This window comes from Panicum virgatum, chromosome 2K, assembly GCF_016808335.1.
Source record: "Panicum virgatum strain AP13 chromosome 2K, P.virgatum_v5, whole genome shotgun sequence".
NCBI classification, from domain to species: Eukaryota; Viridiplantae; Streptophyta; class Magnoliopsida; order Poales; family Poaceae; genus Panicum; species Panicum virgatum.
In genome coordinates, this window is record NC_053137.1 from 3,081,763 (window position 1) to 3,106,752 (window position 24,990).

Consider the following 24,990-nt stretch of genomic DNA (forward strand, 5'->3'; position numbering starts at 1 on the left):
AGCACCTAAAACTTTTTCAGTGGACTACACATGCAAGGAGTAAGCTACCATGGCCGCGGCCAGGCGCGGCGGCGGTGCGGCTCCCGCCCGCCGGCGGCGGCCGGCCAGCGGCGCGGCCTGGCCGGACCGCTGCCAGGGCAAGCCAGCGGAGCGAGGGCGCCCACGGGGCGGCGCAGGGGCGCGCGCGCAGGCGGCCCGTGGCAGCGCCAAGGCTAGGGGCGGCGGCGACTGGTGGCGGCGTTCCGGCCGGCGCGGCTCAAGGCGGCGGGAAGGCGGGGCAGCGCGACGCTGAGGGGAGCTCGGCGGTCTCGAGGCGCGCGGCGGTAGCACAAGGGCTCGGCCCAGAGCGTGGGGCGACGAGCGGGCGGCGGCAAGCGGCGGCGCACGGCGGCGAGCCGTGTTCCCGGCGATGGTGGGGCGAGGTTTGGAGGGGAAAAAGGTCGGGGACGATAAGGGGCTCACGGAGACGCTTACCACGGCTTGAATCGGGCGGAGATGGATCGGAGGACGGAGATCGACGGAGGGGCGGAGCTTCGGCGCGGAGCGTCAATGGCGGACGTGCTCTGCAGCTTCGATTCCGGCCGGGTGTGGTCGCGGCCGACTTCGTGGAGGGACGGAGGAGCTTCGGGGCGAGGTCGCGCGGCTTGGGGCGCGGAGAATCGAGCAGGGGTGGCGAGGATGGTCGGCGTGGACGCCGGCGGAGGCACTGAGCTCGAGCTCGGCTCTGTGCTGCGCGAGGGAGGATAAAGGAAGGGGAAAACGGACACGGCTCCGTGCGGATAAGGCCGGGCGTGTAAGCGCGAGGGCGAGGTTCGTCGGCGCGACGCGTGGAGGCGCGGACGTCGAGAGCGGCGACGGCGTGTCGAGCAGCGAACAGAGGAGGATATGTAGCAATGGCATTTCTGTAAATATCTCAAGGTTCCAAAATCCAGTTGGTAAACTCACCTTTTCTCCTTCTTCATGGCCTCAAATGAAAAAAATTTTAATACGAAAGTTGTTCAAAATTTTGAGATCTTCAACTTTTGTTTCTGGCACTTTTTCATTTGAACAATGGTTTGAAAGATAAAATTTAAAACTTGGGTACATTTGAAAATGTCCTATTCAAAGCAAAATTAAAGATTTTCTTTAAATTTCGTGCTGAAACTTGAATTTTGGCCAAAATGAAAGTTGCAGAGGAAGAACAGTTCTGCAACATTGATGTTGGGCAAAAGTTGATTTAGAGCTCGGATTAGGGAGAAAAACAAGATCGAACGTAGCTCAGTCGAAAGTTTCTATGCGAACTCAATTAGCGCTAATGACAAAGATTAGCCTTAACTAGCGATCAAGCACAATGTTAGTGTCAAAATTAACACCGGGGTGTTACAACCATGTGAATCATTAGGTGTTCGGTTATGTCAAAAAACCCCGGAGGGAAGCACATCTCCAACTGCGCCATATTTTCCCAATGAATTCTTTGAGATCCTGCAACTCATCTTCATCTATCACCTTTTGTGAAATCCTATTGAAGAAGTAACATAACCGAGTGATTACCATCCTTACATATACTAGCTTGATCGCTCTAATTGCAATGGGGAGGAACAACGTAAGCAACACATGACAATCATGATAGTTATAGCCGCATAGTGATAAATCTTTCATCGACACTAGTTTTCTTATGTTGGATGTGAAACGACTCGGGACTCTGATCCCTCTTAAGCTCTCGCACATCGCCTTCTTCTCATCACGTGTCAAGTTGTAGCTAGCTGGGGGAAGTTCATATCTACCATTTCCTTTGTCAACACGGTGAAAGTCTTTTCTTATCTTCATGGCTATCAAGTCCTGTCGTGACTTGTATGTATCCTTTGTTTTGGCTGATGTCTCCAGAAGGAGCCCAATTGTGTTACCAAACACATTCTTCTTGAGTTGCATACCATTGATTGCATGGCGGACCTCAAGATCTGCCCAATACGGCAAGTACTTGTAAAAGATAGACTGTTTCTTGAATGGTACGCCTTCGATAGGTTCCTTATCTCTCTTTCTCTTCTTCTCATCTTCCTTCTTCTTCCCATAAATGACCTAGACCTTTCGTACCATTTTGAAAACATAATGCCCGTCTCGTCATTCTGGAGTAGAACGGAATTCAGGGTTGCCATCAAAATGATTATAGAACTTCTTACTTTGGTACCTATACCCTTCAACCAAGAAATGTTTGTATCCAAGGTAAACTACCTTCCGAGAACCCTCAAGAAAAGACGATACGGTGTCATCCACGCACACCGTGCATCCCGTCCTACCTTTGATCTGTCCTGACAGAACAAACAGTGCCTGATAATCATGAACAGTGATGAATATAATAGCTCTAAGATTAAAGGGCTGCCGTGCAAAACCATCAAATATATCGATACCCTCCTTCCATAAAATTTCCATCTCTTGCATCAGAGGCTCAAGAAAAATGTCTATATCGATGCCAGGATGCTTGGGGCCCTGTATAAACACGGATAGCAAAATATACTTTCTCTTTTGGCACAGCCATGTAGGCAGGTTGCACATCGTCAGTATCACTGGCCATGAGCTGTGGGTGCTACTTCTTTCACCAAACAGATTCATTCCATCCGTACTCAGCGCGAACTGAACATTTCTTGGGTCATTCCCAAATTCCAGATAGTACTTGTCATCGAATTCCTTCCACTGCCGAGCATCAGCTGGATGTCGAAGTTTTCTGTCACCCTTTTTGCGCTTATCTGAATGCCACCATTGCATCAGCTCAGTATCCTTTGGGTTCGAGAAGAAACGCCTAAGGCGATCGGAAACTAGGAGGTACCATATAACCATGGCGGGAATTCGGCTCGGCTTCTCAGAAATGCCTAAAGTAGCGTCATCTAGCTCAATGGAGGCAGTACTATTATTCTTCGCCACGTTCCCCTTCCCCTTATTCATATTGGTTGGATCTTGATTGTCATCACCACAGTATCCAGCATTGTTTTTGTACCGACTTGCGGAACATACATGGCATTTCTTCAGGTCTTTAAAAGTGTCCCCACGATACAATATACAATGGTTAGGACACGCATGGATTCTTTCCACACCCATGGTGAACGGGCTGACAAGCTTCTTTGCTCTGTATGTGTTGGCTGACACTTTATTTGGCTTTGGAAGTAACCAAGTCAAGATACGTAGCAGATCATTGAAACTACCATCTGACCAACTATGCTTAGCCTTCAGAGTCAACAGCTCAAGTATGAAACGAAGCACGGTCCAATGTTTCGGGCATCCCTTCGAGCAGTCATAAATAAGTTCCTCAGCAGATTTTTTCACCGTCTCGAAGTTTGCTAACCCCCGGGCACTAGCAACCAATACCTCCGCTTTAGTGTGGCGCAACAACTGGCCGAGAAAATCACCATCATCAAGTTCATCATCACTACTATCACTATCCATGGGACACTCGACATCATCACCATGAGATCCACTAACCCCAACATCATCAGCATCACCATCATCACCATGGGATCCACTAACACCATCATCATCTCCGCCATCATGAAAATAAGAACTAACCATTCTGTCAAAATCTTCGTCCTCTACGATTTGACTCAATGGATTATTCGCCGGAGGTGGAGCACCAGTCTCGCCATGTTGCTTCCAGACCATGTAGTCCTTGACAAAACCCCTCACTATCACATACGATCTGATTGTAGTTGGGTTGCTGAATACTCTCAAATTCTTGCAGTCAAAGCATGGACAACGCATGAGCTGTGTCTTCTCATTTCTTGCGTGGTTCTCGGCAACTTGAATAAATTTGTTAAACTCTCCACGAAAATAGGCATATGTCCTTTTTGCAGTGTACATTCATGTCCTATCCATCTCCGAACAGTAACAAATAATTTAAATGAATTCAAAAAAGCAACTATTTACGTAAATAATTAGGGAAAACATAAATTCATTTCTCCAAGTATAATAACCATAAATGGCATTGCAAATATACATACTAATCTATAAGCGTAGATATTAATAAAATATAATTTAGATAGTACTAAATAAGAAAATAGAAACCAAACATATTATTGTACCATAATTTCTTGCAAAAAAAATCTATCATGCATGTGAGTGAAAATAGGAAAAAAAATAAATCTTCTTCTCTCTCCTCCATAGATCTAGTGAGTACTTTACTTAGAAATGAGGCTAAAATATGTAGGTCTAATACTAATGATTAGATAATCTTGTTCTCCATCTAAAATAGCACAACTTCATCAAAAAGTTTGAGGCAAATGGTGTCTCAAATGGCTAATCCACACCATGGAGATCTAGAGCTAGTTAGTGGAAAAGAGAGCACTATTTGAGCCACAAATCTAACAAAAGAGCTTAGGAATGACAAGAAATTAGCATCAACTTACCTCCTAGAGCCCCAAACTTCAAGGAAATCGAGTTGAAAACCTCCCCCACTTTTTTCTTTTTTTCGATCTTGCGAAGCACCTCTCCCGAGCCAATAATTGAAGGTCGGGAGGAGGAAGAAGGTCACAGATTTTTATATACCTTTTTAGGGGTGGGTGGGTGGATGAGCCGCCCCTACAAATGATACTTTTAGGGGTGGCTCACCCCCTCAGCTGCCTCTGAAAATGAGGGCATTTTCAGGGGCGAATGGGGGGGTGAGCCGCTCCTAAAAATGATTGTTTGTAGGGGCGGTTGACCCCCCACCCGCCCCTAAGATATAAACTTGCCATTTTCAGGGGCGGCAGAGGGGTCAGCCGTCCCTACAGATGCCATCTTTTGGGGCGGACCATTTCTACATTACCCTCGCTTCATTTATAGGAACGGGTGACTTTTTGGTCCGCCCATAAGAAAATGAGGCGTTGCTACAAATCGTTTTTGTAGTAGTGCCATGAGGCCGAGCAGCATCGCCCCGTCCACGCAGCCATGAGGCCATGCGCCGCTGGCCGTCGTGGCCCCGTGGGAGGCCGTGCGTCGGTGCCGAGCATCTCGTAGGGGCGCTGGTAGGGCGGGTAGTTGAGGTGCATGATGGAGTCGTTCCCCTCGAAGAATCACCAGAAGTGGCTGCGCCCCATGCCGATTCTAACACCCCGCCGTGGTGTTGGTACTCCTTGCCCATCTTCTCCACGAAGTAGCCACCGCCGCCGCCGTCTGCCACCACTGTGGAGCAGCAACCGAACGACAATTCTGGTGCAGCTTGGCGGCGAAGCGGCCCGTGAAGCTACTGGCGTGCAGTTGGCAGGCCTCGACTGGCACGCGGGCAGCTCCTCAACGGGGGGCGGGGGCACTACTACAGAAACTATTTTTACTACCACTATTTTCACCGCCGGTATGGCCCAAAGTCGTTGGGGCCGGCGGTGAAAATGGAAATTATTTTCACCGCCGGCCCGTTACAGCCGGTGGTGATGGGCCAATTGCCAAATTGAATAAAACATGGCCCGTGAAACCTACCCCTGCGCCGCCCGTGAAACATGCCCCTGGCCCGCCCTCCGCTCTCCACCCCGGCGGCGCCGCCCCCTGCGCACGCCGCCCGCCCTCCGCTCTCCACCCCTGCGCCGCCGCCCGCCCTCCTCTCTCCACCCCGGCGCCGCCGCCCGCCCTCCTCTCTCCACCCCGGCGCCGCCGCCCCCTGTGCCCGAGGGATCCCATCGGCGTCCACGGCATCCCACCGGAGGGGGGGCCCGATTCCGGCGGCAGCTAGGCCATCCACGGCGCCGCCACCTCCATCCTCCACGCCCATCCCCTCCGCCGCCGCCCCACCTGCGCGCCGGCCGGCCCGCCCTCCGCCCTCCACCCCGATGCCGCCCGGCCCGCCCTCCATTCCGTGCCCGACGCAGCTCCCCCGCCCCGGGCCCCGGACGAGCTGCTGCGCGAGGAGGTCCGGCGCGCCCCCGTCGCGCGCCGCCGCGTCGCGAGGAGCTGCCGCACCGCCGTCACGAGGAGATCCCACGCCCTCGACCCCTCGGCGCCGCCACTCTTGCTCGCGCCTGCAGTTTGTGAACCTGCAGTACAAGAAGCTGTGGTGGGAGGCTGGCAGGCGCTTCGTCAAGCTGCGCTCCACCAAGGCCCTCAAGACCATCGAGAAGCACGGCCTCGACGCCGTAGCGCGCAAGGCCGGCAGCGACCTCAACAAGAGGTGAGACAGTTGGAGTTGCCATTGTTGGCTTTCTGCTTTTGTTATTGTCAGTGGTGGTGGTCATCCGTCCACTGATCCTGCAATAGCTGAAACAAATGGCACTAGCTTAGCATTCACGGGGTCGGCTCTTTTGTCTGTTGCTGCTTCCGTTCATTCACAATCATGTCACAGTATATTTCATCCGAGCCTGATTTGTTTCGGAAACAGACACTACTGTATACCACAACATCAATTGCATGTTACTATCTAATTTGTTAAGGAATCAGAACTATTGTCTGAGTCAGAATACAGTTCATATGGTCTATTACTCTATTCCTGTTTGTATTTGCTTCTAGCGGTGGCAGATCGTCATCTTCATCAGAATCTGGTCCCTCATCAGTCTGCAAAGTTTGTGCTTGTGCTCCAGCATCAGCCTGGGCAGTTTGGGCTTGTGCTCCTGCCTCTGAACTTTTATTTGGTGTTGACTTGAAAATAGCTGGCCTTTATTTGTTAGTACTGAAACTATGCTTAGGAGATGTGAAATCATGCTCGAGCAATTCCAAATATGTTTTACTTTAGCTTTTGGAATCCACAGGAGCATATTTACTAGAATAGCTCCCTAATCGTGGTACGGACAAAACACTTCACTATGAATTATCCAATGTACCTGATACACAATATAAATAAAAGTAGCAGTACTAGTAGCAGATTATGCTTTAGTATGTGCTGCTACTGTAGTTCATCAAATGTTCATTTCATAGACGACTGATTTATTGTTTCAACATTACTGCATTCTTTCCAAATAACCATTGATGAGCAGACTTTATGATCACTATAGTTTCAACTTTTGTATTATGGGGGTTTTCTAGTTGTACTTCACTGAATGAGCTGAGGTTTTGTATTATGAGGTTCTGCTAGTTATACTTAACTGGTTAGTGTGTTGAGTTTTTTGAGCTTACTATTTTACTGCTAGAAAGTGTATTCTACTTGTTTATTATGCATAGCTGTACTTGAAGTGTACTGACAAAACACTCCACTAGCTAAAAGAAATAGTTTTTGATGCATAGTCTATGTTTTTAAAGCGGTAAGGCGAGGCGAGGCGACATGCCACCGCTTTGCCGCCAAGGCGCTTAAGGCGCGAGGCGAGGCGACGCCTTACTGACTTCCTAGCATAGACTTTAGTAGCAATGCACAAGTATATACAATTATACATACCTTGTTGCTGCCATTTGTTGTGCCCATTTTTCATCCAGTGTCTTGCCTTCTCTTCCCCCAAACTGTAGCCTACACATAATAAGGACAGGTCAGTAGTAAGAACTCAGCAAAAATCTCAACAAATGGTGACATACCACATCAAATTATAACTAAGAAATAATGAGCAACAACCAGTAACCAAGTACATGCATCACAAACTGACATTAAGCAGCAATAGTACAATACTTCATAGTCCACCACCAACCACAAGCTTAATAGTCTAACAAATTAAATAGTGCTGCACTGAGTGCACAAAAGTAGCAAAAGCTGAAAAGCACAGATCTGAAATCTCTCAAATCTCAGTATCCATCATCAAATTCATCAATGGTGTTAGAAGCCCCATTGTCTTCATCATTGGAATTGGCTGGAGCATCCTCACAATCGCTCACATCGGCATCATCATGTGGATCTTCTTCTTCCTCTTCTTCTTCTTCAACTGCTTGAGATCATGTTGAATTTCTTGCTTGCCTTGGAAAATGTCGGCCTTGAAGTGATGTTGTTGCACCAACAACTTCATCCACTAGCTGCCATGTAAGGCCTAGGTCAGAACCACACCCACGACCACCCTGAGTGGGCACATGCAATGAGTCAGCCCACTCATTGTCCCAATTAAAATCCTCAAGGACCAAAGGATCAAAGCCTTTCCCCCCCTTTTTCTCTCGCCTTATTTGAAACCTAGTTTTCATCTTCCGGTTGTAGGAAACAACAATGTTTAAAAGTCGTCGCCTAGGCGTCGCCTAGTCGTCCGGTCGCCCTCCAGGTACTGGGCGTCGCGTCACGCTCGACTTACCAATCCGAGGTATGGCGTCCGACTTAGGTAGTTTGGCGTCGCCTAGTCGCTATATGGCGACTTTGGACGCCTCACGGGTAGAAGACGACGCCATATCGCAGCGCGGGAGGAGCACGCGGGGGAATAGCGGCGCGGGAGGAGCGCGACCCGCGCGGGGAGGAGCGCGCGGGAAAACGCGACCCGCGCGGGGAGGCGCGCGCGCGGAAGGATGACCCGCGCGGGGGAAGGGCGAGAGCTGAGATTCAGATAGGGAAAGAAGAGAAAAGGGAGAGAGGGCGGCGGCGCACCTGAAGGTTGGCGGCGGCGGACAGCCTCCGTCTAGCCTTTCCCTCCCCTTCTCCGACTCCGGCGGATCTTCTGCCGGTCCTTTCCTTCCTCTTCTCCGCTTCCTCACCAGCAGCTTCCACCAAGGAGCCCAGGAATCCTCTCTTTGCTCTAGTCTCACGCGCTCGACACCTGCGCTCGCCGCCGCCGCTCTCACGCGCCTGGGCGCCGCTTCGCCCTCCCCCTCGCTCTCCGCTCTTGCCTCCCCGGCGCGCTCGCCGCCGACTCTGCCGCTCTCGCATCCCCCTCCGCTCTGCAATAAGCTGGACCTCCACCACCTCCTCAAGTCGCTGAACCTCCGGCCATCGAGCGCCACGAACAGCAGATCTGCCATTCACGTGGTCCTCCAGCGTCGGTGAGCCCTCAAATGAGTCCCCCCTCTCCACCTCTCTCTTTTCCCCACCTCGCCATGCCCTCGGTCTGTCTGCTATGGACGCTAGGTCCTCAAGGTACCAAAAGGCCAAGTTCAGGCTTGAGTGCAGTCCATTCTAGCAGCTCAAACGATGGTGCTTTAGTCTGTACTCTCTGCCTCTGTTATTATATATTGTTGCTTTCTGCTTTGCTTTGTTTACTAATTGCGATGCCACTGCTTTGCTTTCTGCTTTGCTTTGTTTACAACTTGGTGCTATACTGCTATGCCCATTGCTCAACTATTTGTGCCCTGTAGGCCTGTACATTGTGTTTAGTTTATTGATTGATCCATGGTGCTCTGCTAATTTCTTATTCAATTTACTCTGTGCTTTGTGCTTTGGCTGTCTAGTGCTCTGAACTATGTGCTCACCTGATTAAGTGATTAGTTTAATCTGGCCAATTCTATCTTGTCTGCTAGCTTGATCTTTTAATATGCACTGTTGTCCTCATCATATTTTAATTATGTCTATGGTGGTTGGCTCTTTTCATGTACTATCTAGCAACAAAAAATGGCAACTCCAGCTGCCTCTGTCAACCCTGCATATGATCCCAAGACTGATCCAGCCAGGAAGCCCAAAAGGTCTAAGGACCCAGGCTGGAAGTATGGATATTGGGCAGACCTTGGTAACCGAGATGAGGTGACATGTACCCTATGTGGCACAATGGTTCATGGGGGCATAAAAAGGCTGAAGCAACATCTAGCAGGTGGCTTTGGAGATTCAAAAATATGCAGCGAAACTTTGGAGATTCAAAAATATGCAGCGAAACTACTACAGAGATTAGGGTGGAGATGACAAATTACTTGGAAAAACACAAGAGGCAAAGGCCAATGTACCTAGATGATGAGGAAGAGCAGGTAGAGGAGAATGGAGAAGCAGATGTGGTCGTGGTAGAGGCAAGTGCACCTGTGAATGAAGTTGAATCCCAGGCCTCTAAAGTGATGCCAAGTTCAGGGACAGCAGCAAAGAAAAGGCGTGCAGCCTATTCATTCAAGGCTGTAGTAGTGAGCAAAGGCAAGGAAAAGCCAAAGGGAAACAAGACAATTCTTGAGATGTTAAGAAAATCACCTGAAGAAATAGTCGATGAAAGGCGTAAAGGGTCTTACCAGCCCCCAATTCAGTCCAGCACTAAGACCAAGGAGCAACATCATTATGTGGATATGCAATGGGCCCTGTTTTTCTATGAGTGTGGCATACCATTCAATGCAGCAGCATCAAGACAATTTCAGGTGGCAGTTGAGGCAACAGCACAGTTTGGTTCAGGGTACAAGCCTCCTTTTCCATATCAGTTTGGGGAACCGTTGCTTAAAGATGCAGTGAAGTTGACAAGTACCATGAGGGAGGACCATGAGAGAGCATGGAAGCATTTTGGCTGCACTCTCATGTCAGATGGATGGACTGATAGGAGGGGACGACATTTGATTAACTTCCTTGTCAATAGCCCAGAGGGGACTTTCTTCTTAGAGTCTGTCGATGCATCAAGCGAGGCCCACGATGCATATATGCTTGCTGATTTGTTGGAGAAAAGAATTGAGGAGATTGGAAAGGAAAAGGTCGTTCAAGTTATCACTGATAATGGAGCTAACTACAAGGCAGCGGGTAAGCATCTAATGGAGAGAATTCCTTCACTGTTTTGGAGCCCATGTGCTGCACATTGTCTGGATCTTATACTAGAAGATATAGGAGGGTTGAAGGAATTTAAGAAGCCCATAGCACGTGCAAGGCGTGTAACAACTTTCATCTATAGACATGGGAGAATCCTTAGTGCAATGAGAGAAAAGACAGGTGGGTCTGATCTTGTGAGACCTGCAGTCACAAGGTTTGCCACAGCTTTCCTCACTTTAAAAAGTTTGCACAAGCATAGAGATTCTTTGAAATCTCTTTTTGTCAGTGAAGCATGGACTGGGAATAAATTGGCAAAAACTAAAGCTGGTGAGGATGTGCATGATATTGTGCTCTCTACTAAGTTTTGGAACAAGGTTGAGGACTGCCTTAGAGCTTCAGCCCCTCTTCTCATTGTTCTTAGGGTGGTTGATGGTGATGAGAAGCCTGCCATGCCAGAGGTTGCAGCATTAATGAATCAAGCAAAAGATAGGATCAAGCAAAGCTTTGCTATCCCAACTAAGAAAACATTGCTCAAGAAAATCATAGATATTATTGAGAAGCGTTGGGTGAAGCAAATGGACCATCCTTTGTATGGGGCTGCATTGTATTTGAACCCAGGAAAATTACATCCCCTCATAAGAGATGATGATGATGCCACTGTTGGGCAGCTAAGAGGTTGCTTCCTTGAAGTTCTTGGAAGAATGGTGGAAGATAGAGATACCCAAGACAAGATTGATGCCCAGTCTTTGGACTATGAAGCCCTTAGAGGAGAAGCATTCTCAAATATAAGAGCTAAGCAAAACCTTGAGAAAATGAGTCCTCGTAAGTCATGTTTTTACATGTAATTTCAGCAGCTTGCATAATAGTAAATTTATTGCATCAAGTCCATTTCATTCATAATTGCTAATATATGATTATATTTGGTCATGTAGTTGATTGGTGGGCCTCATATGGTGGTCGTGCTATTGACCTTCAAAGGTTTGCTAGGCACATTGTTAGCCTATGTGCTTCATCATCCGGCTGTGAGAGAAATTGGAGCACGTTCGAGTTTGTGAGTACCATTTCCCCTGCTCAGTTTTTGTTTAGTTTCAGCATGTTAACCATTCTCTTTATGTCTTCCCCCCTTTTCAGATCCACACCAAAAAAAGAAATAGGTTACTGCATAAGAGGTTGAATGATATTGTCTACATTTCCTACAATCGAAAGATGAAGACTAGGTTTCAAATAAGGCGGGAGAAGAAAGGGAAAAGCTTTGACCCTTTAGTCATTGAAGAGTTCGATTGGGATAATGAGTGGGCTGACTCGTCGTATGTACACCCTCAAGGTGCACGTGGGTGTGATGAAAATGACCTCACATGGGCTGCTGTTGATGAAGCTCTTGGTGCATCAAACTCACTTCGAGGACGCAATCTCCCAAGGAATGCAAGCAGTAGGTGTGCAACAAATTCAAACCCAAGGTTGGATGAAGATGAATCAGGTTTAGGCAATGAAGAGGAAGAAGATGAAGACCCACATGATGATGCTTATGTGACAGATTCTGAGATGCTCCTCCCGATGGTGGAGAAAGCATGGAAGGATTGCAAGCTGCAAATAACCATGATGAGTTTGATGATGGATATTGAGTTGGGGTTGTCTTTTGAGCTGGGGTTGGCTTTTGAGAGATATTACTTATGCTGTATTTTTATGGACTGATGTATCTAAGTTATGCTACTTATGCTGCAAATTATCCCACTAGTATCTAAGTTTATGGGCTAATGTATTGATGTTACTTATGCTGTATTTTTACCCATTATGCTACTTGTGAACTTGCCCATATACTACTATTGTGAATTGTGACCACATATTGCTAAATTTCTCTATTTTTTTAGCTTGGTGCTTGGGAGAATAAAAGAGATCACAAATCATCAGCAAGAACAAGGTACACTTGATCCATATTTACATAGCTAATTAATTGCATTATAACTTGTTTCTTACATTCATTATCACTCACAACATGTTGCAAGTACATGCTAAATCAAGTAAGAGAAATTGGAAAGAAGAGAGCTGGAAAATTGGCACCAACAAGGTATGTTTCTGCTCTTTTCCTACATGCTAGGACATCTGTATTGCATCGCCTTGCCGCGCGCCTTAAGCGTCTAGTCGACTCAAAGGGCTGAGTCGCCGCGCTTCGCCTTACCGCCTTAAAAACATTGGGAAACAAACACAATATCATTCAATCTCTTATGCAACAGCCGGTTCCTTTTCTTTGTATGGATCTACAAAATTGAAAAATAGCAAACAAAATGAATAATTTGCAGTAGTATTGCACACATCAGTAGTTTCTTTTCCATGAATATTTTGATGAAATGGAACTTACAAACTCAAATGTACTGCAGTTTCGTTCACAGCCAGATGATGATGCACAAAGACTAACAATACGCCTAGCAAATCTTTGTAACTCGATGGCACGACCACCATATGAGCACCACCACTCAACTAGAATAGCAAATACAAGCAATATTAAGAGATAGGAATGAAATTTACTTGCTGAAATCAAGAGAGACATATATAAACTTGCTGGAATTATAATTTATAAGTAAACATATCGCTTACTAGGGTTCATTTTCTCAATGTTTTGTTTAGCCAATTTGTTTGAGAAGGCATTTCCCCTAAGGTTTTCGTAGTCCATGACTTGAGCATCAATCTTGTTTCTAGTTTCCTCATCCTCCACCATTCTTCCTAGCACATCAAGGAAGCAACCCTTTAGATGTCCAACAGTAGCATCATCATTCGCTGCTACTAGGGGATGGAATTTTCCTGGGTTTAAAAACAGTGCAGCCCCATACAATGGGTGGTCCATTTGGTTCTCCCAACGACGCTCAATAATGTCCATGATCTTCCTGAGTAAAGGTCTCTTGCTTTGGACAGCAAAGCTTAGCTTGATCTTCTCCTTTGCATGGTTCATTAGTGCTTCAACCTCTGGCATTGCAGGCTTTTCATCACCATCAACCACCCTAAGAACAATAAGGAGTGGCCCTGAAGCTCTAAGGCAGTCCTCAACTCCATTCCAAAACTCTGTAGAGAGCACAATGTCGTGCACCTCCTCACCAGCCTTAGTTCTTGCCAATTTGTTCCCAGTCCATGCATTACTAACAAATAAACACTTCAAAGGATCCATGTGTTTATGCAAACATTTCAAAGTAAGAAACGATGTGGCAAACCGAGTGGCTGCAGCCTGCAGGTCTCACAAGATCGCCTTTTGTTTTCTCCCTCATAGCATGAAGAATTCTACCATGCCTATGGATGAAAGTTGTGACACGCCTTGCACGTGCAATGCATTTTTTGAAAGGTTTCAACTTTCCTATTTCTTCCAGCATAAGGTCCAAGCAATGGGCAGCACATGGAGTCCAATACAGTGTAGGAATTCTTTCCATTAGAATTCTACCCGCTGCCTTGTAGTTTGCTCCATTATCTGTGACAACTTGAACAACCTTATCTTGTTCAATTTTCTGAATCCTCTCCTCCAACAAATTAGCAAGCATATTAGCATCATGCACCTCACTTGATGCGTCAACAGACTCTAGGAAATAAGTACCCTCTGGGCTGTTAACAAGGAAGTTGATCAGATGTCTTCCCCTCTTATCAGACCATCCATCAGACATTAAAGTGCATCCATAGTGCTTCCAGGCCTTCTCATGGTCCTTCCTCGCGGTACTTGTCAACTTCACAGCCTTCTTAAGCAATGGTTCACCAAGATCATAGGGTGTAGGAGGTATGTAACCTGAACCATACTGTATGCTGGCCTCAATTGCAATCTGAAATTGCCTTGTTGCTGCTGCGTTAAATGATATGCCACATTCATAAAACAATAAAGCCCACTGCAGGTCCACATATTCCTTTTCCTCCTTTGTCTTTGTGCTGGCCTCTATTGTGGGCTGATAGCTCTTTGAATATCTTTCTTCAACCAACTCTTCGGGTGTCTTTCGAAGCATCTCAGCAACTGTCTTGTTCGTCTTTGCTGCTGCCTTGGTCTTTGCTGCAGTAAATTGATAAGTTGCACGCCTTTGTTTGGCTGCTGTCCCTGAACTTGGATGATGAATAACTGAGGCATCAGCCTCGACATCTACCACCTCCACCACATTCGGTGCTTGTTCTCCTTCATCTTGGAACAATGACCTCTTTCTCTTGTTTTGTTCCAAGTAATCTCTCATTTCCTTTCTGATTGCAGTAGTGAGTCTTTTACTCTCGCACAATTTGGCATCAGCATAGCCACCTGCGAGATGCTGCTTCAGCCTTTTGATCCCTCTCTTCTGTGGGTTGCCACAAAGAATGCATGTCACCTCATTTCGGTCTTGAAGGTTTGCCCAATAACCATACTTCCAGCCTGGGTCATTTGACTTTGCCTTCCGAGCTTTATCAGTAGTGGGATCATATTCACCATTGACAGAAGCTGGACTCTCAGTAGCAGCCATTCCTTGTCTGCAGTTCATCAAAAAACAAAGCTATGCATTATTAAAAGGGAGCAGCACAAAGCACATGCACATGGAATAGAAAGCAGTAATAGGACCACTGTACTAGCATATTTGCATATAAAACAGAACAAATCCATAAACAACACACTTTGGCACATGAAACAGAGCAATTAACATATAAAATAGAGCACCTAATGTCCTAAATTCCTAATTACAGACACCATGGTACTACATCAACATGCAAATAAACAAAGCACTAGTGGACAAGCTAAACAGGGTACCCATGTGATGTGCTCTGTTTTATATATGCATGGGCAAGGGCAAATAGAGGAAGGGGAGAGTGAGAGGGGAAGGCATACCTTGGTCGTGACCCAGCGGAAGGTAGGTCGGAGCCGCAGGCCAGCAGATTCGACAGCTCGAGGCAGGCAAGGTGGAGCAGGCGGCTGGAACAGAGGCAGGCAAGCCTCCTGGTGGCTGGTTGGAGCAGAGGGAGGGCACGCTCCGCTTCAATCGAACGGAGATGCGCCGCCGGAAGGAAAGCAGAGCAGCGCGCATGGATGTGCGGCTCCGCCGGCAGGGTCGTGCGTGCGAGATTGCGCCGCGCCGCCGCCGGGAGTCGCCGCGCGCGGGAAGGGTCGGGCTGCGCGGGAAGGGAAAGGTCTGTTTCTTCTCTCAATCCCTCTTCTCTATCTCTTTCCTATCTCTTGTTATCTCGATTTCTTCCCACGCGGCAGGCGGACGGCGGGAAGCAACGCGCAGGAGCCATTCTTTCGCGCGGGAAGTCGATTCTTTCCGCGCGGGAAAGATTGGCGCCAGGCAGCGTCCGTTCCTTGATTCCCGCGTGTGAAGCGTCCGCCCCAGCCTCCTGGGCGACGCTCGGATGCCTACCTCGTCAAGGCGGACGCCATACGCATGCTTCATTAAGCGACCCGACGCCCCAAATCTTTTACTGCCTGGACGCCTAGGCGACGCCTTAAAAATAGAGCGCATAGTATTAAAAGAAATCCTTAGGTAACATCAATTAGTTCGCTATCTGTGGAGGTTCACAGTGTCAATAATAACACACAGGTTGTAATTTTGATGCTTCAAATTAAATGCAGAGTTTCAGCCTGACATGTTAGTAAAGGCTTAAACAATGTTAGTCAGCATTTCAATCAAAATAGGTTTATTTTGATAAAGGATCGACTAGCAGACTGAACATGCTTAATCCAAAAATTTTAGGTTGTTCTCCCGTATTACAATTTCATTTCGTGTGTTCTCCAATCTATGTTCACATGAATTATTTACTCATATATAGGGATAATGGGACGATTGGGACGATTCAATTCTCGTCGTCGAAAACATGTCAACAAGGATGTTGAGCCAATGTTGTGGTTTGTAATCAGTGTATGAACTTATGGTTTGTAAACAGTGTATGAACATGTGACACTTTTGTGACAATGAATTCTTTCTATGTGTTTACTTCGTGAGATTTATGTACTTATGATGAGAATTGTATCAATTGAAATGTGGTTTAATTTTGATAATGGTGACAATCTATTTTCACCGCCGGCCCGTAACATAGACCGGCGGTGAAAATCTTGTCACCACTCCCCCCACCGCCGGCCCGTAACATGGACCGGCAGTGATAATTCTATTTTCACTGCCGGCCCGTAACAGGGACCGGCAGTGAAAATGTATTATCACTGCTGGCACGAAAACTTGCGGTGAAAATACTCATTTTCACCGCCGATATATCACCGCCGGCACCTAAACCGGCGGTGAAAATAGGTTTAGGGCTGGCGGTGAAAATGAATCTGTAATAGTGGGGGGGTGGGGGGGCTCGTCGGTCGGACGTAGGAACACCTGCGGGATTTCGGCCTGGCCGCTCAGGAGAGCAGCGTCGAAGATGAGACTTGTCGGCTGTTGCTGATTGCTAGCCTCAGCAAGCTCAACCATGCTGATGCTCGGCACTGGCACGCGCCTTCTCACGGGGGCCCGGTGGCCAGTGGCGCCCGACCTCGCGGCTGCGGGAGTAGAGGAGGAAGAAGGGGAGGAGATGAGGGAGAAGGGTGGTGGGGTCCGTATGGGGTAAAATTGTCTTTTTATAGGGCATTTAACGGTTCTTGGATGGAAAGTCCAACAAAGTGTCATATCTGACTATTACTAACTGGAGGCTCCTTTAAAGCCTCCACGTAAAGCCGCCTAGGATCCTAGGTGGACACTCTAAAGGATAGAGAAATTCTCACAAAATCAAAAACATCCGGCCATCAATTTGATAACTCTAATCATAATAGTAATTGAATCTGTTATTGTTTCTAATAAACTACCCACCTCTACCATTATAAAAATATACTAAAGTAACCCTCTAAATATGTATCTAAATTACTCACCTATGCTATTATTAAAAAATTAAAGTAACCCCTAATTTCATGTAAATTACCCACATATGGTATTATAAAATAATGAAAATAACCTCCTAAATTTGCATATAAATTATCCAACTATGTCATTAATCAAATTAAAGTAACCTATGAATCAGAATCAAAATTATATAATTATAACAAAATATTAAAGTGTGCCAATATAAAATTTTGAATTACTATTTCTATTATTATTAAATATTATTTATGTTATTGTTTATTATTACTACCCACGATATGCATCACCATGTATTCATGTATGATGGAAGATATAAGAATATCAATTCACAAGTAAATAATTCAATTAAATATGTATCAAATATAGATAGAGATGCGATGAAAAATAAAATCTATTACAACTAGATAATGATAAATAATTATTCTAAAGTATGTGTTAAAATATATAATAGATGAAAGTGAGTGTGAAACAAATAATTATAATTATTAGCTATATGTCTCATTTTATATTAATTCTAATTAGTCCGCGCAGGAGTACGGGTTGATAGGCTAGTAGGGAATCAAAATTGAACTCGGTGTCAAATACGAAATGAAAACTTTTTGCGGGCTAACAAAGGAACTCTAGTTTTTCGAGTGTCAAATACGAAATTTTGTCTTAGCTATTCTGCTTCACCGATGCACGGAGTACGTCATCATATGCCAACTAGCGTGCTAGCTGGGCCGCAAGGGGTGATGAGACGTGGATTTTCTTTGTTAGCCTGCTGGGCTTTACTGGGCCAAAGATTAAACTTTAGGCTAAGGTTCATGGTCGGCGCAGTTAGAGACGGTGAACATCGTGACCCGACCTTTTCTTCTCTTTGCCTAACCTGACGAAGCGACACGCACTCGACTCTGAACAAATTAAGCTGCGATTCAAAAACAAATTAAGCTAGCCGAACACGCTGAACGTTTGAGAAATTGAAGGTGAGTGACGTCTCACTCAATTGGACACATGTCTAAACAATAGCACACATCGCAATGCACCTCTATCGAATAAATAACCCAAAGCAAAAACAAATTAAGATGGCACAGGAGAACAAGGCCAACCGCTAGCTGGAGGACTCCATCAAACCTCAACACCGGAGGCAGCAGTGGCGCCGTCGTCCTCGCCTGGCCTGCTGACGATCCCGGCATGGAAGAGCAACGCCCAAAGCAGCGTTATCAGCTCGCCACCCCTGGCTATGGCCTCTGAGTGCCCTTTCAGATTCTCTGATGGCGCGACATACAGGACCATCTCGGACCAGAAGTCAGCCAGCAACTTCCACGTTGTTTCCTTGTCGTTGATCGTCTCCACCAGCTGCTTTCCGAGCTCCACGCCATTTTTGAGCACCTCATGCTTCGCGTTCGCACTCAGCAATTCGACCAGTTTCTGATAGTCGTCTTCTGGCGTCGACGACCTTCCTGAGGCGTGGCCGGCGACGGCACACTCTGCATCCTTCTTGACAGCCTCATGTAGGCTCTTGCTCCATGCATTGTTGTCGGGAAGTAGCTCCGGACACCAGGTCACCAGGTATGCGCAGTACCGTGACAGGTGAATGGCAACAATCTTATGATCAGAATCGAGGTTTGGTGAAGAACCTTGCCTTTTATCATGTCCATACGGATACGGGTGCTTCACCTCAAGGATGCATGTGGCAATATGCCATACAAGTATTGTATCAGATGTACCTTTGCCATCGCAGGCCCAGATGAAGCTTTCACCAACTTGGCTTCGTCGCAGAGATTCCACACCATTGCTCAAGCTTCCATTGATGATACTTCTTAGTGCATTGATGATGCAAACCTTCACAGCCGCTGTCACCTTGACCTTTTTCCTGTGATCTGGCAAAGGAAGAAGACGCCTCACAAGAACTAGTGGGCTTGTTCGTCTCGACTGAAGTACCAGTACTGAGCACTGGCTCATTTTTCCGTCCCAGTGCTTCATCAACTTGCATCTACATCGCAATAGAAGGTTGACCCATTTCTTCTTGCCCGGGGAAGAATGTTGTGGAGAAGAGGCGCGGTTTACATGGCGGCAGATAAGGGTTACTTTGGTCCAGTTGGAGCAAATGTAGGAAGCCATGTCCTTGATCTCTGCTGCCACCGCTAACACAAGAACCAAAAGTAGTGGCACCAAGTCAAGGTAATACCTTCCTAGATGTGTAGACGACACATTACTAACCAAGCCTTGATCAATACACCATACCTCACAGTGAAGCAATGGCACCGAAAAGGAACTGGTGAGCTCTCGAAATGATGAGAACAGAAATGATGAGAACAGAGCGTACATGACTTTCCATATAGAGAAGGTGCAGTAGCCTATGGTCAGGAGAGAGAGAAAGATACTCACGATGGGAATTGAACAGTTTGAATATGATATTGGAAGGGATGAGTAATAGTAATCATGAACAAAAGAGAGCTCATCTACAATCAACCCAAATACCCTGTCATGTTCCCCAACCTTTAGGAACAAGCTCCGGAAAAAGGTGAGGGTCCCCATAGAGCTAGTGAGCTTGTATCTTGCAAATCGACACCGCAGCAACTTGAACAATGCAAAAGACAAGCATAGATCTTTGAGTTTTGGCGTTGCGAACGGTACGTTGCTATCCAATTGCCAAACTTTGTCAATGGTCACCAAGCCAATCTTGTGGATCCATGTTGTCCTTGAATCATCATCCTTGATTGAATACCCACGAGGCTGCATCTCCACTTCTTTTCCCTCTTCTCTCATAACCAGGAGTGGAGGAGGAGGTGCTTCCTCACCTATCGGTGCTTCCACATGTTGGTTCGATTCGTGTGCTTGTAGCTTCTGCATGTGGACAAAAACAAGTCCTGGGTTGCGTCCAAGTGCAAAGGAGCGGCGTGCCTTTTGGAATGCATAATATTTGAGCACTATTTTGGAGCAGAGAAGAGCAAAAGGTATGAAGAAGTCAATGGTAATAGAGATAATAATATCACCAAAGTACTTCTTCAAGATTGTACTGAAGCCGCTGAGACCCAGGTAAAGGGTCCAGACCCCCTGCACAAGTAGTTCGAAAGGGGGACCTTTGCTTTGACCTTCTCTGTCATCCACAGCAACTAATGTGCTAGTATTGATCATGACGATCTGAACAATGAATGCCCAAAATATGAGAACGGTGGAGTGATTGGTCGCATTGCATCTCGCGACCAACGCAGACAGTGGATGCTCCAACAGAAAAAGTCCACCATGATTTGGCATCAAGGTGTAAGTAGGGAAGATGCCAACAGTGGAGATGACAGAGGAGAGGATGGGCAAGAACAGTGTGGTGGCTCCGAGGAAGATGAAGCGGGTGATGGGGTGGTGGCGGTACCGCTGGCCGTAGGCGCCCATCCCAACTATGACTCCAGCCAGGATAGCTTCAGTTAGTACCAGCGCGTTGACTCGCCATATCTGCCCTCTCATGCTGTTGCCGAAGGTTGTCCTGGCATTGACGGGGCAGACCATCTGAGAGGAGCATTCATGGATTGCGCTGGCGGAGCAGTTTAGGGTTGGATTCCCTCCTGCCATGGCCAGCTGATTGCCAAATTTCAAGTCGTTAGCACCACATTGAATTGCTCACACTTTAACAGAAAATCAAGCATGAACAATTAAACAAGCCATAATAAGCAGCCTATCTGTGCTAGCTGTATGGCCTGACTAATTGATGAGATTACTGAGCACCAAGCAAGTTCTTACTTAGGAGTATACTGCTAGTAGTAATCAGTTAGGCCCAGACTAGAAATTTAAGAATGAACTTACCAAGGTGGAGAGCTAGCTCCAGGTGAGTGCGTGGGTGATCAACGACTGTGTAATCCGGCTGCCCACTGGGAATATGCTTCCTCCTGCATGCGGGTGCTATATACTGAGCGGACGTGCCAAGTGAAGGGAGCGTTTCCACCAGTTTTCTTTCCACAATTCTACCTCCGGTTTTTCTCCTTGTGCTTGCTTTGGTCATCAGTCCTCTATATCACTGCTTTCCTTGGTCCGACATGTCAAGCTTATAACGGCTAACATAATTCATTTTTACTAAAGGATGCCCTGAAGACGAAAATAATACTAACAAAAGCTAGACATGTTCCTTTTCTTAGTGCTTCCATGCATTCCACGCCATAGTCAAGTAGCTTTTATGCCTTTTGTTTTGCGCCAGCTTTAGATCTTTTGAGGATGATTGGTCTGATCTGAAGGCTTGGAATATGTTCCTTGTTTGAGACAGCCACTGACTATCATGGATGCTTTATGACATGATTAAAACAGCATCGCTAACCACAATCTGTCAGGTGGGGCTGGGACGAAAGCTCATAGAGCACAGTACTTTTTATTTTTCTTTATATTTGCTTCTCTTCTGGCATCAGACAATAAGCAATATAATTTTGAACTCTAACGAGGAAGAAGAAGAAGGTAAGAAGGAATCGAGACCCATGGGACCAGACCCCCCCCCCCCCCCCCCCACCCCCCCTCCCCCCGGCCCCTCGGGCGCCTGGCGTGGCCCTTCGAGCGGATATCGAGAGATTGGACGACGGAGGCAATCTTTCCTTAGTGTCCAGATCGCTACAATCTTCCGCAGAGATGAGAGAGACAAACTGACATCGCCACCTGGGCGCTGGGGCTGTGGGGGCGATCAGTGGCGGAGCTGGCAGTTATTCATGTCTAGGGCCACTTATCCAAGTGCTTAAAGCATTAAAACTAATCCATATATTAATAGTCATAATATCAATAGCCTAAAAGTGCTTAAATTGCATGATTTAAACTATATCTCCAATTCCAAGTTTAATTGTACATCAAACTCAATAAAATTCTGAAAAATTGAAAAGAAATACCTAACAAGTGCCAAGTCGGTTCATCCTTCCTATCAATTTACCATATCTATATCTTCATATAACGAACATGGCACCATTTATGCCATTTCGAGTGATTTTGGTGATCGTATGACAACGCAATCAATGAGACTAATGGTTTTGTTGAGCGAACATTTCTAGATCCCAGGGATGATGTAAAAAAAGGTCATACAAACAAATACACGAAGAAAGAACTCAAAGAAACGCTGAATTGGACAAGTTCTACTGAAACCAGTAGCACTGGAAGAATCCGACGGCCTGGCTTTGGTGCAAGACTGAGCGCCTCTGGAGATCAAGTGAAGAAAGAATGAAGCACCGGTTGAACCGACGGTGTCAAGAGAAGCGTCGGTGCAATCAACGTACTATGTTCCATAGATGATGTCAAGCGCAAGGGAGCCACGCCTTCAGCACCGGTTGAACTGGTAGAGTGTCGGAGCAAGGCGTCGGTGCAATGACGTCAGCAAGGGCAACGACTACATGGAGATCAAGAGGCACCGGTTGAACCGACACAATGTCATCGGTTAAACCGGTGGTTGCCAACTCAGCCGCAGAAGCGTCAGAGAAGCCAACGGCTAGTTTCAGCCTGTGAGTGACCGGAAGAACTGATGCAGAAGCACCGAAAGTTCCGATGCCCACGCAGAAAAGCTGCTAACGGCTACAAACGGCTAGTTTGAGTTGGTGGCCTATATATATGTGCTCCCCCAGCCATTTGAAGATTGCTGGAGTCCCAAGACATCTCATACACATCCAAGAACACCTCCAAGTCATCCAAGAGCATAGAGTTCAAATCCTTAGTCCTTAGCACAAGCTTTGTGAGTGTAGTGCTAGGTTAGCTCTTGAGTGAGTGATCAAGCAAGGTTTAGATCCTTGTGCTATGGTTCTAAAGTGAGCCAAAGTTGTATCTTGGTGCGCCGGCCATCTTTGGAGCTTTGGTGGCTCGCCGGCAAGTCAACGACTCTCCGGCTTGGTGTGGAGCGGCGCCGACGACATTGTGCCGGGGACGGAGACCCCTCCTTTGTGGGCAATCTCCCTTAGTGAAGATCGGGATCAAGGTGACCGTGATTGTGTTCACGAAAGAGACTTAATTGCCGGGAAGCGATACTCTTCGTGAGTGCTTCAACAACGTGGACGTAGGGACGCCTTTGTGGCAAACCGAACCACGGGATAAATCCTCGTGTCGAGAGTTTGCTTCCTCTCATCCCTCTCCTTTAGCTTCCGTATTTCATATTGCAACTTGTGTGCCTTTACTTTCTTAGTGTAGTATCTTGCTAGGATTGGCTATAGGTTGCAAAACTCTTTTGGGATGAGGGTTTCACACTAAGGTGAACCGTAGTTGCACATCTAGATAGCTTGTTTAGTTTAAGTTTTATGCAAACTAGTTGGAGCCATAGGCTAAGATTTTTAGAGTGCCAAATTCACCCCTTCCCCCTCTTAGACTAGAGCACCCGATCGCTTTCACTTCATCAATGGTAGGAAGCCTACAGGTGAGTTGGACATTTCAAAGAAATTAGGCAAGTAATATGCTCAGGTGCAGTCACAGGTGTAGGAGGAGGAGAAAAAAAAATGATCTTATTGTTCTGATCCTCTTCATTTAGTAATTTAGTCTATATAATGGGGCATAAATGATCTCATAAGCCAATCCGTCCAATTTTAGCAGAAAAAATAAATGTGTATTGCAAGATTGACCTACTGGGGAGGTAATCAAATTAAGATATTAACCTTGCTTCTTGCATGCTGGCTTGCTCCTTGCTTCCTTTGCTTGCTGCCTGCCGTGGGGGCTCCTTGCTTCCTTTGCTTTACTTGCTGCCTGCCGTGCGCCCGTGGAAAATTACAGGGGTATAAAAGGTTTTTTTTGGCCACGCCTAGGGCCGTGGCCCTAGTTGTCCTAGGTCCATATCCGGCCCTGGGGGCGATCATGCCACCACGCAGTTACGGCTCCTTTTCAGACCTTTGGCTGCATCTGTGTGCTATTAATTATGATCTTCCTTTTAGCACGTGGGTTTCTCTTTTTTTAACTTTGATTTTGATCTTTTTTTCCTTTTCTTTATTCGAGACGAGGTTCTTTTCGTTTCCTGCTTTCCATTACATGGCGTGCTTTTTTTCCGTCGGTTTGCGGTTCATTAGTTATACCGCACGGACTAATTCGAATTAATATAAAAATAAAATGTATAGCTAATAATTATAATTATTTATCTCACGCTATTTTTATAATTATAATTATAGTTATACCGCACGGGCTAATTCGAGGTTCTTAAGGGAGCGTTTCCACCCGTTTTCTTTCCACAATTCTACCTCCGGTTTTTCTCCTAGCTTGTGCTTGCTCTGAGAGGACTGCTGACCAAAGCAAGCAAGCATAAAAGGAGATGCCCCGAAGACGAAAATGATACTAAGGGTGTGTTTAGATACCAAAAACGCCCCCAAAATCCAAACTTTCCATCACATCTTTATCACATCGAAATATTAAATATAGCAAATGACTCATGCATGGAATACTAAATGTAGGTAAATAAAAAAAACTAATTGTATAGTTTTGATGTACGTTGCGAGACGAATCTTTTGAACCTAGTTAGGTCACGGTAAGACAATATTTACCACAAACAAACAAAAAGTGATACAATATGTTACAGTGTCCGATGTGACTTTTGGCATCCCTTTTCCTTCCGTCTAAACACAGCCTAACAAAAGTTAGCCATGTTCCTTTTTCTTAGCGCTTCCATGCGTTCCACGCCGTAGTTAAGTAGGCTTTTTATGCCTTGTGTGTTGCGCCTGCTTTAGATCTTTCAAGATGATTAGTCTAATCCACAGGCTCTTAGAATATATTCCTTGCTTGAGACAGCCACTGATCACTAATGGATGCTTTATT

General features: G+C 46.4%; 5 protein-coding genes across 8 annotated transcripts; 2 read left to right on the forward strand and 3 right to left on the reverse strand.

The window, feature by feature from the left end:
* Positions 1 to 2,097: 2,097 nt before the first annotated feature.
* Positions 2,098 to 3,627, reverse strand: LOC120659576. The gene has a single exon (XM_039937770.1). The coding sequence runs from the start codon at positions 3,625 to 3,627 to the stop codon at positions 2,098 to 2,100; it is 1,530 nt and encodes a 509-aa protein (XP_039793704.1).
* Positions 3,628 to 5,498: 1,871 nt separating this feature from the next.
* Positions 5,499 to 16,414, forward strand: LOC120661222. Of its 2 annotated transcripts, XR_005669828.1 has the most exons (3): positions 5,499 to 6,100; positions 12,331 to 12,527; positions 16,211 to 16,414. XR_005669828.1 is itself a non-coding variant. In XM_039939983.1 (2 exons), exons 1-2 carry the CDS (start codon positions 5,763 to 5,765, stop codon positions 16,272 to 16,274), a joined length of 402 nt encoding a protein of 133 aa, XP_039795917.1. In that variant the 5' UTR covers positions 5,505 to 5,762; the 3' UTR covers positions 16,275 to 16,414. The 2 variants fall into 2 exon arrangements, 1 of the variants encoding a protein (XP_039795917.1); XM_039939983.1 differs by lacking the exon at positions 12,331 to 12,527 and having other exon boundaries at positions 5,505 to 6,100.
* Positions 7,461 to 15,483, reverse strand: LOC120661212. Of its 3 annotated transcripts, none has more exons than XM_039939967.1 (4): positions 13,055 to 15,211; positions 12,819 to 12,937; positions 12,663 to 12,717; positions 7,461 to 8,039 (listed from the first exon to the last, which is right to left on the reverse strand). In XM_039939967.1, exons 1-4 carry the CDS (start codon positions 13,617 to 13,619, stop codon positions 7,780 to 7,782), a joined length of 999 nt encoding a protein of 332 aa, XP_039795901.1. In that variant the 5' UTR covers positions 13,620 to 15,211; the 3' UTR covers positions 7,461 to 7,779. The 3 variants fall into 3 exon arrangements, 1 of the variants encoding a protein (XP_039795901.1); XR_005669825.1 differs by lacking the exon at positions 7,461 to 8,039 and adding an exon at positions 15,273 to 15,483 and having other exon boundaries at positions 12,657 to 12,717; positions 13,055 to 14,920; XR_005669824.1 differs by lacking the exon at positions 7,461 to 8,039 and having other exon boundaries at positions 12,657 to 12,717.
* Positions 8,594 to 12,209, forward strand: LOC120661203. The gene is made up of 3 exons (XM_039939948.1): positions 8,594 to 11,284; positions 11,395 to 11,513; positions 11,594 to 12,209. Exons 1-3 carry the CDS (start codon positions 9,502 to 9,504, stop codon positions 12,152 to 12,154), a joined length of 2,463 nt encoding a protein of 820 aa, XP_039795882.1. The 5' UTR covers positions 8,594 to 9,501; the 3' UTR covers positions 12,155 to 12,209.
* A 1,811-nt stretch (positions 16,415 to 18,225) lies between the features above and the next one.
* Positions 18,226 to 21,593, reverse strand: LOC120661230. Its single transcript, XM_039939988.1, has 2 exons — positions 21,052 to 21,593; positions 18,226 to 20,826 (listed from the first exon to the last, which is right to left on the reverse strand). Exon 2 carries the CDS (start codon positions 20,818 to 20,820, stop codon positions 18,379 to 18,381), a length of 2,442 nt encoding a protein of 813 aa, XP_039795922.1. The 5' UTR covers positions 20,821 to 20,826; positions 21,052 to 21,593; the 3' UTR covers positions 18,226 to 18,378.
* Positions 21,594 to 24,990: the final 3,397 nt, after the last annotated feature.